The 16691-nt window shown below is 52.6% G+C and overlaps 1 protein-coding gene across 3 annotated transcripts in view; it reads left to right on the forward strand.

Moving 5' to 3' along the window:
• Window positions 1-16691, forward strand: part of lab (labial) — a 37882-nt gene that overhangs the window by 12219 nt on the left and 8972 nt on the right. For all 3 annotated transcript variants that reach the window (XM_037237027.1, XM_037237026.1, XM_037237029.1), the window contains exon 2: window positions 2953-4025. In XM_037237027.1, the coding sequence (XP_037092922.1) occupies window positions 3473-4025 (553 nt within the window). In that variant the 5' untranslated portion in view covers window positions 2953-3472. The remainder of the gene's footprint in view (window positions 1-2952; window positions 4026-16691) is intronic.

Below are 16691 nucleotides of genomic sequence, written 5' to 3' on the forward strand. Positions count from 1 at the left end.
GGTAAGTGGGGCGCGCGGCACCTGAGCCTCCGCCACCGCGCTGTCAGCCGCCGCTGACCGATCGGTCGGCGTCGGCCGCAGATCCGGCCTCGTCGCTCCCGACGTCTTCCTAGCGCCGACGCACCGGCGCCCATCCATTCTCACATAATTTGATCCCGGCAGCCGGCCGGAGAGGGCGACGGCGGCGGCGGCGCTGGCCGGCGGCCGGCGGCCGGGGCCAGGGGCCGAGGGCCGGCCGACGACGCCGGCGGCAAGCTGACAGTGCGCGCGCGCGCCCCGCCCCGCGGCGGCGGCTCAAAGCGGCGGCTGACCCCCGACCCCGCACGCAGCGCCAAAGGCGCCGCCGGGCGGGGACGGGCGCCTCGGGGACGGCGGCCGGCGGCCGCCCGGCGCATACCGTCCTGCGCTGCCGCCGATGAAATCAATGGGTGCTCGATCATGATCGATCAATGTCTCTGACCCTACTTAGGGACCATCATGACCAGTCTCATTAGAGAATACCGCCGCGGCCGGGCAGCGCGCGCAGGTCACCCCCTCCTACCAGACGAGCCCCCTTCGCCGGCGCCACATAGAAAGGCCGTCCCGCATGAAAGCGTTTGTCGGTGCGGCTCGCTCGTTCGGCGGCGTTTGTCGGCGGTTTCGGCGGATCTGCTCCCGAAGAACGCAAACATTATACCCAGCACGTCGGCGCCTGGATGGCGTTTCTCCGCTGACGTGGAATCGGCCGATGAGGGATCACGCGTTTGTATCCGGCGGAAAACACCCGAGGTTTAAAATTGTACCGGCAGCGGAGCAGCTGTGCGCTTTGAAGCGACCCCTGAATTAAATGTCTGGGGTTTATGAACCAGTGAGTGATTGGCTGTTATGGATTCAGATGTAAATCTAAGAGGCGCTAGCAGTCGCTGCCCTAAAGCTTCAAACGACGCTAGAAGCGTTTATTCACGTGGCAATGGCGATTAACGCGGAGACCGTTGAGGTTTTAGTTTCATTCTAAAAGGCGACGTGAACTTGACGCGTCTAAATCATGCAAGTTTTGCCTTAAAGCGCTCCATGCTGATCGCATTGCACTGAATCGGTAAGCAACAAACGAGTCACTCTGGTTTCATAATGAATGTCATTTTGATCACAAACTCAACGCGTGCCGATTAATACCATTTTGATTACGAACTCACGCGTTCCGATTCCTCTATGTTGATTCATTTATGCACTGGCATGCAATATCCCAGTTGTGCAACTACAATCGATACCACTTAGGCATCCCACAATTGAGCCGACTGTCCCGAATAACCGACACGCAGAAAAACAACTTGAGTTCAGAATACTTTCAGGCCAAGTCCGTACCTGAGTCGCGCCGTTACCATGACAGCCTGCCTCTGCGCCGCAGTAAACAACAATCCTTGGTCGAGCCCGGCTGTTTATCGCTCGCGCCTCCCCCTCCCCCTCCCTCTCTGGCTCCATCCCCCCGGCCGGACGCAGCGCCGAATGCCAGTCGTCTGTCCCCCCCCCCGCGACACGCACAAAGACAGCTTTCGTCTCCCTTTCTGGCGCAAGGGTCCCGAAAGCTCGTCCATTATCGGCCATCTTGTGCCGGCGCGAGCATTCCTGTGTGGTCCGACAATTAGCATCATGTCGAGCTCAACTCTTTGGCCACCGCTGGCGCGCCATCATTAATCACGTTTTTCGTTGGCACATCATTGGTCGCTAGTTAGGCCCGTTATAAATGACCAAGATGGGCGCGATGGAGGGGCCGCCTCTGTGAGCTGTGCGTTCGGCGCGGCGCAACAGCATGGCACAAAGGCGCTCGCCTTACAAATCGGCCCGTCTGTTCAATGCGGGCGGACCGCGGGCAGTGAGGTTGCAGTTGCATTGTCGATGGCTTGCATTGTTTGGGGAGATAGTGGGGTGTGATTGGGCGGCGGATGAAAGGCGCCTGGTTCGAGGCGAGTGGGTGAGGTTGAAGCGTCACGATCGATTCAGACATTTCCGCGTTCGCTGACGTGACGTGAGAACACGCTCACCAAATGATTTTCAAAAACTGTTTGCAAAACGTTGCCGGAGGAAAATACCTTCGTAGTCAAACACTCAAGCACTCTTCGAGAGCGAGAAGAGGAAATAGATTTGAAACCTGTCATGGCTATTGAAATGCTTAGCTAGATATAGAGCTAAGCCGTACAATACCAAGTACGATACAAACGCCAAGTGAGACCTCCATACCACGCAAGTAGAAGCGTAGGTGTTCAAAATGAGTTGCGGGCTGAACAGCGAAAACAAACCGGTTTTTCCTAGATTTGCCTCACTTTTTATCTCAAAGTTTGGGGGGCCCAAACTGGGAAGGGGGCTGGAGCCTCTTTAACTGAGTAGGCAACTGCAACCCTGCGCAGGGGCAAATTATTCAACGTTAGTATGCATATGGTTGGTTTCGCCATCTGCTGTATGCCATCTCACGACATATAACCCTTCAGTGCGTCCCTCATTGAATCCATTTACGATGCCGTAAATTGCCCATTCCATTCACGACGTTCCTTCGGCGTTCTCAAGATTGAGCACGACGTGTGGCACGCGTCAGTGCATTACTATAGGAATGGATAACGGCCATATCTCCACGCACGTTCATGCGCGTGCGGTGTGTTCAGCTTTCCATCATGCTGTAAAACACCTCGTACTACACTTTTTTGCCTCCGTTTCAACCCTTATCGCCGATTTATCTCCACACTATGCCACAGAGCGAATTTCACGCGCGTCAGCTATCCCCGCGGTCTACCACGATGACAGATGGCTCTATCTCCGATCATTCACTCGCTGGTGTCGTCTCTTTGTCAGACCGCTTTGGCACCGGCTCAGTCATCCCACACGCTTGTGGCACACGTCGCGTGTTGACTTGCACCTCGCCTCGTGCCCCTGACGGCCGCGGCCGGCTCCCCTCGTCGCTCACGTGCTCTCTGGCCGTTGCAGGTCGCAGTTGTTCCTGGCCGGCCGCCGGCGGAGCGGCGCTCCCTCAGAACAGCGCCCCGGCCCAGGTTATTAGCCGCCTGGAAATTCATGCCCGCCCAGTACGCGCCCGGCCGAATTTACATGGCGCGCGCGGCGGCCAGGCGCGACTGACTCCGCCCACTGATGGACGGCCGCGCCGCACCGCGCTCCCATTGGTCCGCCTCCTGTCACGTGACAGTCGGCCCGGCGGTGCCGGCGCCGAGCGGGTGGCGGCGGCCGCGCGTGCATTTATGAAGGTGATATATCGCGCTGTGGTGGAGGTGCATAATTGCATGATTATTGCGGGCGCCCGGTGGCACGAGTGATGGCTCCGCTTCAGCTGCGCGCGTGACTGTTGCACGGCGGCCGACCAGTGCCACTCACCGCCACCTGCTGACGGCGCCGCCGGCCGGCCGCGCCCGGCGCACGCCTCGGCTTTCCCGGCCGCCGCCAGTGAGCAGTGCAGCGCGCGCCTCGGAGCCGCCGACCGCACACAGGCGTCATGAACTCGGGCGTCTACAGCATGTGCAACGTGGAGTCTTCGGCCGGCTACCAGCACCCGCAGGGGTATGGCGCCGGCGAGATGGTCTACTACCCGTCCGTGGCGCAGGAGGCGGCCGCCAACCCCTACCTGATGGGGCCGGTGGGCGACGGCCGTGCGCCGGCCGTCTCGCACCACGACCCGGTCGGCGGCGCGGCCGGCCACCACCCCGGCGACGCGGCCACCTACACCAACCTGGACGAGTACCCCGGTCAGCCGGGCGCCTACCACCCGGCCATGGCCGTGCACCTGCAGCCGGCGTACCGCTCCGACTTCAAGCACGACGAGTACCACGGCCACGATGCGGCCGCGCTGCACCCGCAGGCGTACCCGTACATCGACCCGGCCGCTTATGGCGCGCGGACTCACATGGGCGTGCATGGATACATGGAGCAACTACGGGAACAGTGCCAGGTGAACAGTGTGTTGCATGGCGCCGCGGCCCGCGGCCCGCAGCCGCCCGCCGCGCCCACCTACAAGTGGATGCAGGTGAAACGGAACCACCCTAAGCCAGGTGAGCGGCTGTGCGGGCGGGTGCGAGGGTGCAGGGTATGTGCTATGCAGGCGGCGTGGCAGGCGGCTTGTGATGTCTCAGGGGACTGAGTTCCCATGGTTCTCCGTCTAGTATATTGGCGGGTCTTGTTACGTTCTATGCAGTTGGATGAATTCAAGTTTCTGTCGTGGTGGAAGACGATAAGACTTTGGTGCGGCTACCGTAGCGAGGTATGGTCATGTTTGATATTGAAACAATGGTTGGGAGACGCAAACACAAGGATTGACGCACTGTCCAGGATTTAAGAACTAGGTTCTCGTAGAGCAAGCCAAAAAATTAAGTGCAGAGTTATAATTTCACCCGAATTTTGATGTCGATATTTGGTGATTTGGGCCGGGGGTCAGGGCAGTTTGCTTCATTTGACATCCGGGGAGACCGTTGGGCGTGCCGGGCTCCACGGCCTATCCAGATTGCTGAACACGTCGTGCAACGACCTTTGCGCACCTGGGATAAGCCATAATTGCCGTTTGCTTTGCCTCGGTGTCCACTGCCAGTGTCTCGGTTGTATGGCGCTGATGCATCGCTGATCAAGTGGGATTTGATTTTGCACATTCCGTCCTCACATTTTGCCTCGTTGAAATCGGTGCACTGGCATCCGATGTACGGGTGCGGAGCGTTGGAGGGCGGAAGGGAATCGTGCACAATCGGTCCGCTTCTGAACCCCAGTGATCCAAGGAAAGGGTATGTGTACAAACGGCTATCAATCCAAATGCCAAATATTGAACGCTCTGGCCCAGAGCTGTGAATGGCAGCGCTTAACCGAGCCAAAAGCTTTTCGTCTTGAATATGCCCACTATCTTGTATTCTTGCTTGTGGTTCTTCAAATTTTAAGCGCTTATGTCTGGGAAATAATTGCAGTATTGCCTGAGTCGATATCATCTAAAATTCACGCATTCCATGTTTCGATTTGACGCACACGTGTTGAAGAAATCGTCTGAGAGGATTGTTTCCCAATAAATTTGTGAAACCATCCACTTGTAAATCTAAAAATGAAAGCATGTTCTGAAATTACCAAAATGTGGTTGACCGCCGACGACTGGGCTTATGACATGATGAAGTTATATAAATACTGAGATCCAAAGGCCTCATCAAAGGGGTGCCGTGGCCGTCTCAAGACCGCATGCATGCAGTCAGTCCTGGCTTTGACGGCAGTACGACATACACTTGGGATGCCACTTGATCTTTTGTCAGATAGGAGCGAATTCAACATACAATTATGTGAACCTTTTACCGTAGTGTCGAGCAGTTCATGGCTCCCAACATTCCTTACATGTATGCATGAGACCGGTTTTAATCCCATGAAGGACGAAAATAAAATATAGCTTTGTTTGATGGATTTGACAATAATGGCGCTCTCAAAACCAAGACCCTGAGACTGCATTATTGCTCAATTTTGATACAAAGCTGCTATCTTGCTCCCAGCTGCAACATGTCGTTTGATAGAGGAATGAATACTGCATCTCAATTCATGCGCTCTCATTTTTGAAACAATTGTTATAACATTTGTGAAAACAATTGGCAAGTCCTCCACGCGCCCACAACCAAACCAGCGGAGGAGAAGTGCTAGTCTCCATGCGAATGATTCAGATTCAGTCATCTGATGCCATAGTTTCGTGAAATGAAATCTGATGCTTTTCAGCGCCCACATGCGTCATGAAGACCGCCACGTAACCGAGGTCGGCGAAGCGAGAGGTTCCCAGCGGAGTTATCACGGCGGTCAGAGCTGCCTTATCGCAGTTGTATCAACTTTCTCACGCCACTGTTGATCTTCCTGGCCGTTTAAACGGCCGCGCTTGATAACCAGTGCAAACAAAATCTTCATGCGCACAAAGGACTCGGGTGTGAACTTTTCCGATAGCGCAGCGCAAACTGCTGCATGCCATCTCTAACAGGCGTATCCGCGGAGATAGGATCGGCGCCACGCGAGCCTTCAAAGGCTTGATCCCGCTAATTGCTATACAACTGACTGCATCAAGTTATCTGTGTATAAAAACGGCTGCTCACGTAACCAGGAAAACGACACTTTACGTGTCGCGCTGACGTTAACGCAGGGCGGATGAGTGCGACATTTTAATTGAGTGGACGTGATTTGAATACGAGCGCCCCCCGGCTAGATCACAGATAAATTGAATAATTTGACATCTGTCGTTTCCAAACCGCATCAAACCCGACCGGCGACAATTATTTACGATTTTCTCATTTGCATTTAATGAGAGCTCACCACTGTCGCGAGGCACGCCCGGCCATGGCCAGCGAGCCAGGGCGGCGGAGCCTGGGAAGCAGGGCGATGGTGATGTGCTGAATGTGCACGGGCAAGCGGTCAGCCTTCGCATGGCATCTAAATGCTATGTGAGGAGCTGGGAAGGTACTGAGAGAAGAAACTGCGCCAGGGGCAACCATGCCTGCTTTCTGGTTTCCGGCATTTGTCTCTTCTGTCCAGGGCGCTACCGCACCGAATGATGGCTGAATATTTGTGATTTAAAGATAAGGAATGCGTGTGGTAGATGATGTGGCATTTTGCACGGTGTGGTCACTCACCATGGACATGATAGGCCAGCATCCGTGAAACCTTATTGGATCCTGTCGTGCGCTGCACAGATCGCTTAGACGACGGATACGAAGTCATGATGAACGGATCACGCATCTGAGTACCATACTACCTGCTGGCACTGGCACATCAGTGGTAAGGACCCCCAAAGCTCTATGTAAGGCCAGCCTGCAGATGGCTCGCTTCACAACCACAGGGCCCAAGCACGTGGTGCATACCCTGGTACAACACGCTTAAGAATGATAGCACAGAACTGTGCACTTTTGCTCGTCCACTTCATCTCCAGTGGCACAAAATCAGAAGCGGTTAGTGCTAAGACTGCATTCCTCGTTCAGCGCCGATGACCGCCAACACTTTTTGACATCAGCATCAGCAACCTTTTGGGCCACGTATGTGCCGGTGGGAGCTTTCATGGTGGTGTATACCAAGCCATGGACAGGACCCAACAAAAGCATGGAATCATCTCCCGCAGTGTATATTGAAAGATGTAACCCATTCTATATCGCCTGTTTATAGATATGATTGTAGCTTTGTTTTTCAACCTTTCTGGCTATTGATGTACGATTACGCTGAAATTGTAATCACACGAGTTGTGATAGTCCGAAACCAATATAAACTCAGAGCGCAAGAGTCGCAGAGGCCTGGTGGACATCACCATCGATGAAATTAAGTTGATTTCCAATCAATGTTTGGCTATGGAAGGGTAACGCGCCACCACTATGAGGTACGTTTATGAGTGACGTTGGTGCGAACAGCATGTTTTGACTCCTGGCATCCTTTGTTTCCATCTCAAACGATGGCAAGGTTTCGTGTCAAGTAGCGGTTTCTCTAAGCCACCTACGTTAAAGATCGAATAGGTGTCAGTGATCGTTAACGTCATGGGAAATGCGTTTATGTTTGTACATTAGACTTGTTATGTGCTGCACATGCATTCCATCGTCATTTCTGAACTTTGATTCATTGCAGCGGTTATGCTATTTTGACGTGAGTTGTGAAAAATCAGAACATGAACTGCTGCAGCACTACTGCTTACCCGGGCATGAAACTGTGTCACACAAAGAAGCACAAAACGCGATGAACATGATGCGCCAGCAGGGTTAAAGCTTGCAGCCATTTACTAGGTCCGATGACCTTTCTGAACTTTTTCTTTTGGTGACTCCTAAAAAACATAAGTTTTCGTGTCATAGTGTTCTTGGTAACGTGCTGGTAGATTTGAGCGCCACGTCGGGAGCGAGACAAACGCAGGGAGATGAGTCTCCACAAAGAGGCACAGAGCTCCGCCCATGAGCGTGAGCACGGTGTTACCACCAATATCGCTCACCCTTTCGGCCGTGGGAAAATCCTTTCCTTTGCGGCAATACCAGCCACGCAAAAAACGGCTGAAAGACAGACTGCTGGCTCTCTCACTGACGCTTTCAATACCAGCGTACCGTGTGAGTTGGATTCCACCAGGCTGCTGACCGTCAGATGGGCTTGAAATTGGCGCCTGCGGTCGACTTGTCTTGTCAGACATCGATCATCTACACGACATAGCCGGGTTGGAGGCAACTGTGCCTGCCTCGAGCGCCTCGCCAATTGCGCGTACTCCTCATGGGAAATACGGCTACGGCGAGGATTGGCCAAGTGAAAAATATGCGAAACTTTTAATGTGGTCTTACCATGGACACAGCCTCAATGCGTATTGTATCTGAGCTTTCAAACTAAGCCCTTCAATTTAAAGATCTACACTACATTCCTTTGAGCAAACGGGGTACTGTGTGTGTGTGTGTGTGCAACACAGCACGCGCGCCTCAGCATTAATGTGTTAGAAGACGTCAGTCATATTATCGGCACATGTTCGTCAGATAGGCTCTTACACGTGCGGACGTCCTAGGAAAAATATCCGTCGTTTTCACAGAAAGACCAACTATCTGCTGTCACCAGCTTCGCCTTTGTAAAATATCCCTGCTTTTCAGGAGGATTCTGGTAGCTCACTTTGCAACTATACTTTTAGAAGTTTAATGTTCAAAAACTGTTGGTGCTACGTAAGCCCAGAAGCCGTAGCAATGTAAGATCAAAAGGAAGACCACACATGCGTTTCCAACACGAATGCCCTTCCTACCATTCCCGAATTCGCACAAAAAGTCACGTACGAAAGTTGACGCCGTCCCTGAGCACACCCTCACCGTCATCGATCATCAGAAGCTAGCTTTGCAGCATGTCTTCCAGATCTGTCAAAACGCTTCGATGCAATCGATCCGCTGCAACTCGGCTTGGACCTGGCAATGCGCCATCAATTCTTCATGCCTCATGGTGATCAGCTTCAGGAGAAGTGATGCTCCATTGGGTGGGGTGGGGTAGGGGACACATTCATGAAGCGGCATGCTTTTCAGACTTCACGTGGCAGCGCCAAATTACCTGTCTACAGTACAGTGTTCATAGGAAGCTTCCGGAAAATCATCACAAACATACAGGTAACCTAGATATGCCAGATGACAACGTTTGCCCCTTTTAAAGGGAGTGTTCCACGTTTGCATGGGATTTTGAATTGAAATGGCCATCTTAAAGACCATTCGGTGCAGTTCGCAGCCCCCATGTGCAACCTACCTCGTGCAGACAATTTCGAAGTCATCCAGGCGTCCATGACGCCATAATAACGTCATTTAAATCCTCCATGCCAATGACCATGCGTAAATCAATGCCAATAACAGTATAACTGTTGAGCCGTTCATATCTGACGTTTGTAAGCACAATTTTCAAATATAACGGCCGTCAATTGGCTGTCAACCTCTGTTGTACTAGATACGAATCAAACAATGACGTATTGTGGAGCGTATTTACTAAACAGAAGGGAACTGAGTGTTAATAAAAAACTTGCGTTGTCTAGAAAAGTCTTTTCCACTTAAAAGTATACCACTAAGTAAAAGTGAGCTTATTTCATCATATCTGATATTCTGTTCAATATCTTTAGTGTCAAACATTCCGGTTAATCCTACATGTGCCGAGAGCTACAGAGCAACTCTACAGATGGGCGAATACGCTCCAGATATACCTGAAAACCACAATTCTTTATTGAACTTGGCTTGTGTCTCCCAAAATGGAGAAGCTAAAGTACTGGGGCAGCATACATCCTTACCTGATACCTAGATACCTTACCTTTCCTTTCCTTTAGGCAAAAACCCACCGGAATGGTCGCTGCAAGCACATCTAGTACACAAAACAAGGAACAGATCCCGCAGTAAACCTCATTATAGGGCTTGTACTTAACCTAATTTACGTGAGCTGTAAATTTCATTAGGCCTACAGCGAACCATTTGACCAATCCATGAAAGCTCCATGACACTAATGCACCAACTGACGGTAATGTCCGAACGTTAGTGGCGTTCTAGTCAGCCTATTGGATTTTTGATCATGACACTCAGAGGTTTTTGAATCCCGTGAATTAAGTATTACACCGGTCCTGTCGTGCCTGCCGATCGTTGTCATTATTAGCATCCCGAGGAAGCGAAGAGACCCACGGTGATTCTTGATGCCACGTGTGTATGATCGCACGTATGTATGATGTATGATGATCCACGTATGTATCGCCATGAACTTCATCACCGCGAGTTGACCAAATGCAAGATATTTAATACCTCAGGGATATTATGGTAATTGATGAGTCGTGAATTACCACGCGCTCTCACAAGCTGTATAGTCGACGGCTGTCCTTATTTTACTTTCACATCATTTTACGTTAGCTAGCTTGCAGTCACGTAGTGATGCATGGTACACAGTGTTGGCTGTTATTTTCCTCTAGAAATAAGACCCAAGAAAATGAATTATAACGTAATTTGTCTAAGGAAAAGCAAGCGAGATTTCCACAAACAGTGTCCCAATCTCAGAATCCCCACGAACTGAAGGATTGGCATCTTCGCGTGTCGTTCACGGTCATGATACTGTAAAATGAAACGTTAACCGTTGCGACCATGGAAAGAAAAGTACTGATTAACAGCTTAAACTGGACATGTTCAGGTGATTAGCCATTTGCTGAGCAGCGCTGGGAGCATCAGTTTTTTCTCGTTTTTTTCGATCCTGTTGTGTCACGCCTTGCATGACGTCACACTCAACAAATCACTGGTCCGCAAGGGCTGATGACAGCCAGGCCGTTTGCCACTGACAATGTCATTCATGGTCACGTGCAGCTTTCTGATTACAGGACAACAAAAGTGACAGTATTTCGTTGTCTGGGCTTTGTCAGGGCTTAAAACAGTGATTTCAAATGAAAATTCTGTCCTGAAAGGAAAATTAAAAGCAAAACATTACCATAAACATCGTACAATCTATTTAAGAAAACAGTGCGCTCTGTGTTACTTTAAGCCTCACCGAACGACACCTTTTTGCTCATCGCGGACTGCTGTCTTTGAGCATTGGCGCAAGTGACCCTTGGTTGGTTACATCAGGCCAATGAGATCGAATTGGAATCTATGTCATGAGGGCTGGTAATTGCATATACGTCAGAGATGTAGCACTTGGCGTGTCGACCAGCCTTTCTGGGTTTGGTTCAGAGGACAAAGCCCCTATACCGCTATATGGAACAACACGACACGATGGCCTGTTGGGGGGGTGATGATAGCGACACGACATGTTGAGACGTGACGGTGGCCATGCTGTGACAACGACACTGCCGCCGTTACATCGTTCTTGACAAACTTTTTTCATCGTTTGTCGATGAGACCGGTTCCGTGGCAAATCAGATCAAGAGGTGGGGAAGCAATGCCTGGTGCCACTTTGAGGACGAGAAAGCCTGTTGTAACAGGATAAGTATCCGTTAAGGTGCGATTATCAATTACTAAGTCAAAGAAAACATTTCTCCAGACTGCGCTCTCCAAAACTGCCTCCGCACTAATTTACACAGCAAAGCATCTTTAAGAACCGCGCTTTGTGTTGGTGGGAGTTACATCGACCTGTGATGAGGTATTGGAAAAATATTAGCTTCTGTAGGCTGCGCTACGTCGCCGATTTCGCTCGCAATCAGCGCTAGCCAAGGGCTCCACCACAAAGAATGGGGGATGGGGGTACAACTCTCCCAACCCCGTGGTGTCCAGCACTGCATTTATGAACGTTCCTTTTTTAGAAACACGCTGAGAGGGATATCAAAGCCTTCAAAGCTTTGGTGCCATTCTCAGCGTATTTCCGTGGCAGCCTCCATGCACGCGCCTTTGTTACGTTCGCAGTCATACCGATGCAAATTCAGTTTGACTGGCATAGTGCCAGTTAAAAAATCCCTCCTTCGAATAAGGTGATTTGCATATTCGCATTGTTCTGTACACTGGCCTTCTTCCTTTGACCACTGCAAGATCCTTGCATGCTTTATTGTCTGGGGGCCTTTGTGCATTGTGGTCGTTTATGGAAAATACTTTTTGGATTGCTTGTATGCGGATGAAATGCAATTTTGCAGCATGTAGTGAACTCTGGAACACATGTTGACCTGATAAAGCTATTTGATCGGCATTGCCTCCACTTATCTAGGACGGGGACAGGATCCATTCTGTGGACACAGTACGCTGATGCATTCCGTTACGAATTACAAAACGTAGCTAATTTTAAAAGCCAGTAGAGCAACACAACTCTCGCTCGCCATTTGACCAAATCTCCGCCTCACATCTTGTAGTATAACGTGAAGATGACTACGAGGGACGGTGGGGGCTCTAGGTGGACTTATCCTCTACAAGTTTCCGGATAATTGTTTTGCCTCCTCTGAAATGGATGATCACTGGCACTTTTTAAGAATTCCCCGCGAAAATTCCAATTCAAGATGCGTTCACAGGTGACTGTTACCGCTAATCTATCGAGATTGGCTGTACCCATGCAGTATAATGCGCTCCAAGTCATGGTAGTATTTTCCGTCCTCATGCGGAAGTTGTTTACCCTTGCTTTGTGACGCTTTGAGCTTATCATCATCGTCACAAACGTATACAAGGCCAAAACAGCATGCGCATCTGACAAAACATGTTGGCAGAGAGGAAGTCAGTAATCATTTTCTATGCTCTGAGGCACATGCACCGAACATTGCACATTATAGCTAAACCCTCTATGGCTGTCAATTCAACAACCCCAAAATCGATGGCGAGATATGAAAATACATCATGAGAATATCATAAATTCAGCGATATTAGAAAACCAAGGAACTTTATTTAAGCGTCATCGTATATCCCCAGAGATTTCGTTCGATCTCTAGAGGCATTTTCAGCCAAGTGGGTGTACCTGCCTGTAAAAACGCAGCCTTCATTGCCCAGAGTCACGGGAGGTTCCAGACGTCCAAAACAGCAATCTCGAAAGGTGCCTCGCATCCCTAGACACATGCCATGATTTCAGATGCTTTCAAAGCCCCTGGCGACCTGTTTTGAGATTTTCTCACGCTTCGTGTGGAAGGCTTACGATTTATGAAGGGAGGGGCTCTAGCCTGAAGCCAAGCAATACCCCTAAGCTCACCTTCGAAGCAGCAGACATTTAATCCAGTGCGCCGGATGAGATATTTGTAGTGCTATCCTGTGGTGTCACCCTGTGGTGTCATCCTGTGTCATCCATGCTGTGTGCCGTCCTCTAGAGCAGGTCTGGACAAATACGCAGTTCATTTTGCGAAGAAAGCTGTCGGCACCATTCCGATTGTAACACATCTGTGCAATCTTGAACTCCGGAGCGCCGTCATGGCCACTTGCAGCAACCATACACTTAGTAACTTGCATGCAATCATCCACGATATAGAGACGTCTCAATAACCTGAACTCGAGCTCCTTACGCACGTTTGTGCCGGCGCCGGATCCCCCGGCCGTGGCAGAGCAGAGCTGCACTCCCTCGGCCCGCGCCTATGCCATCCCAGTCCGCGCGGCCGAGGTGGTCACCGCGCCGGGCTCGTCTCCGAGTTCAGTCGGCACCGCCACCGCGAAAATAGCCGGTCTCGCGCCGTCGGCGGGTGCCGCCGTGTCGAGCCTGCCGACCCGTCGCGGCGGCCGGCCGGCCCACCCACGGCCGCCGCCCCCGCCGCCGCCGCTTACTGTATCCGAACAAATCGTACCAGTTGTCGCATCATTAATCATAGCGCCGGGCCGGGCGCCGACTCTGCGCGTCGCGACTCCACTGACGTCACGGCGTGACGTCACGGCCGGCAGCCAGCTGGCCGCGGATTGCCGGCCGCGCCCCGTTGCACCGCTGCAGAGCTCGGCAGCGCTGGGAGGCCGCCGAGCGTTGCAAGGCGGGGTGTCACGAGCACGCGCCACCGTTTCGAGTGGCTCGCGCACGGCCGGGCTTGCGGTCTCGTCGAGCCCGCGACAGCATCATTTATCACCAGGCGGCGGTGGGATTCATTAATCTCCGGGACGTCCCATTGTCGCACACATCGTACAAATATTTAAACCACTTAGTCGGACAAATGGGAGATATGACACCCCTGGGGAATAATAAATAGCGCCGTCGGTAAGCGAAACATAAGAGGAGGCCGCCAGGTAGTGGCGCCGCGCGCCCCGCTCCGGCCGCCGCGTGTTTGGAGAGCGCGTCAGGTGGAGCCGGTTCATCCATTACGCGGCCCCGGTGGTCTGCTGCCTCAAACCGCCGTCTCACGCGCGCCGCGTGATAAATGGTGTGGAACTGTGAGATATGGACCCCGGCTAGCGGGACCCGGCAGATCGCGCAAGGAAGACAAGCTGGGTCTATTTGGGGTGCGTTGTTCTTTAATTGCTTAGCATTTGGAAATATGAGGCCTGGAAGATCATCAGCCTTCACGACGGCCGGGTCGTTACAAACACGAGCACATGATGAACCTCACAAGTGGGATTTGCCGGGCAAGAACGAAAAAAGGTAAACAATAAACATACCTTACAAATGTTAGTCATCAGTCGATGGAAATCAGGTGGCCCGTGCGACTGCGATCGGTACCGTAGGCCATACGTTGTTGGTGCCAGTGAGCATCAAAAGAACTGGACCCAAAAACAGGGTGAAGCAATGAGCGCATGCTAGCTTCGCGATGAAAAAGTGCATTAAGCAGATGAGCTGCAACAAAGAATGCTGCGTTGGATATAGGGGAAGTGTGATATAATAAGAAAAGTGCAGTGCAGAGAGGCATCCCCATTAGCCAGTCAGGTGAACTAAAGAATATACCTTGTGTTTTGTTGCTTTTATTTGTCTTCACTATAAGATAGTTTAATAAGTTAAAACAAGCGCATTTATGGAAATTTACGTTGATTTGTGCTGCTTGATGTCATAATAACAAGACAAAATGAACGTCGGGAGGAACTGACTATGTGAGGGATAGAAAAACATAAAAAGTATGAATTGTGCCGTTTCTGCTACTGTCCGCGCATTTGTTTTCGACACAGCTTGAATAGTTTTATGACGTTCATCGGTGTGTTATGAATTTATGGGATATAATACATAGCTGTGTCAATAAGGCTAACACGGACCGAGAAATGTTGGTGTCAGCCGTCGCTGCCTGCCTCTCTTTTTAGCGCAGGAACTACACATAAAACAAGCTTAACACGAGAAAACCTATTAAGAACGCCGTTCAACTTAGTTCTGGAAGAACGCCGATAAACTTTGCGTTCCGCCGGACTTTGACAATGTTTTCCTTACCTGCCGATAAGGAAGTCCGCGTGCTTGTTGGCTGCTAATCTTCCACCGGGCTCCTCGCTTGGTTTCCTAACGGGCGTTTGTCTGACGTACCCATCCATGATCAGCAGGGTCCGGTTCTGCCGAGGCTAGATCCACCCTTCCTGAGCTTTGGTACGGCCCAGAGGTTCTCTCGCAAACCAGGACCACTGCCGGTCCGCCTGTCCGACTCATCCCACCGTTCCGTCCTGCGGCGACGGCGCTTCATGCCTCGGGCGCCGACCGACCGCTTGGGTGGGTCTCCGCGGACCAGGACCACTGCCGCTTCGCCGGTCCGACCCATCTCGCCGCCCGGTCCTGCGGCGGCGGCGGCCTCGTGCCCCGAGCGCCGGCCGGCCGCCCGGTCCCCTCAGATCCTCGACCAAGAGGGCGGCGGCCCGCCTGCCGGCCGCGGCCGGTCAATATTTGTCGCCGGCAGGCCAAATGGTGGGTAAAACACGTGTCAACAGCGGCAGGCCGGCCGCTGTTGAGAGCCGGGCCGCGTGGTGTGTGCGCGCGTGACTGGACCGCGCCGCTGCTCTGGGTCAGCAGGGATGGGACGCAGGCCGGCCGCCGCGTCATCCGACAGGGCGTGCGACCGACCCTGCGGCGGCGGAGCCAGGCAGGCGGCTTCCGCATGGGACAGCGGCTGGATGCCGAGCCCTGGCTCAGCGTTTGTCGAGCATGGGTAGCTGTCGTATCCTCTGGGAGGCTTGCCTCTCACGGTCTGGTGGATGAAAGGAGAAGTTGTTGACGCTGTGGGCTTGTTGTCGCACTCGCCTAGGCACTGACGACAGATTTGCCTCTGCAGGCCGCCGCCTCGCACACGGATGCATTTTGCTTTCATCTGATTGCAATGGCTGCTTGCATTTCGGCCCCAGACTGTGGGCTTCAGTGTGTGGTAAGCGCTCCTGACACGGGGCCAGGCGTGGGGGTGACCCAGCCCAACACCCCCCCCCCCCTCCCACAACGTGACCGGATCCAGCGTGTCTTCGCCAGCAGTGCTGATCTCCCACGGCCGGGAGAACGGCTCTCAGATTCGGATACGGACACCACGCGTCTCAGCCGCAGGGCCTGTCCCGGGCGGGCGATGGTCGCTTATGCGTCTGGACGGAACAGGCCCAGAGCAGAGGGCACGGAGCGACTCGGCGTGACAGACTGTCACGGCGTCTCGGACTGCCACAGCGTGACGGACTGCCACGGCGTGACGGACTGCCACGGCGTCTCGGGCTGTCACGGCGTCTCGGACTGCCACGGCGTGACGGACTGCCATGGCGTCTCGGGCTGTCACGGCGTCTCGGACTGCCACGGCGTGACGGACTGCCATGGCGTCCCGGATGCATGCCAGATATCAGATCTGACTGACTCTGGATCCCCTGCTTTGAGGAGAGAATAACTGCAGCAACAGGGGTGAATAGAGGGGGGGGGACTTGAGCTAGTTTCGCTATGATTTGTCATTAAGATGGGTGGTGTGTGAC

This window comes from Pollicipes pollicipes, unplaced genomic scaffold (assembly GCF_011947565.3).
Source record: "Pollicipes pollicipes isolate AB1234 unplaced genomic scaffold, Ppol_2.1 Scaffold_7261;HRSCAF=8764_pilon_pilon_pilon, whole genome shotgun sequence".
Taxonomy (NCBI): domain Eukaryota; kingdom Metazoa; phylum Arthropoda; class Thecostraca; order Pollicipedomorpha; family Pollicipedidae; genus Pollicipes; species Pollicipes pollicipes.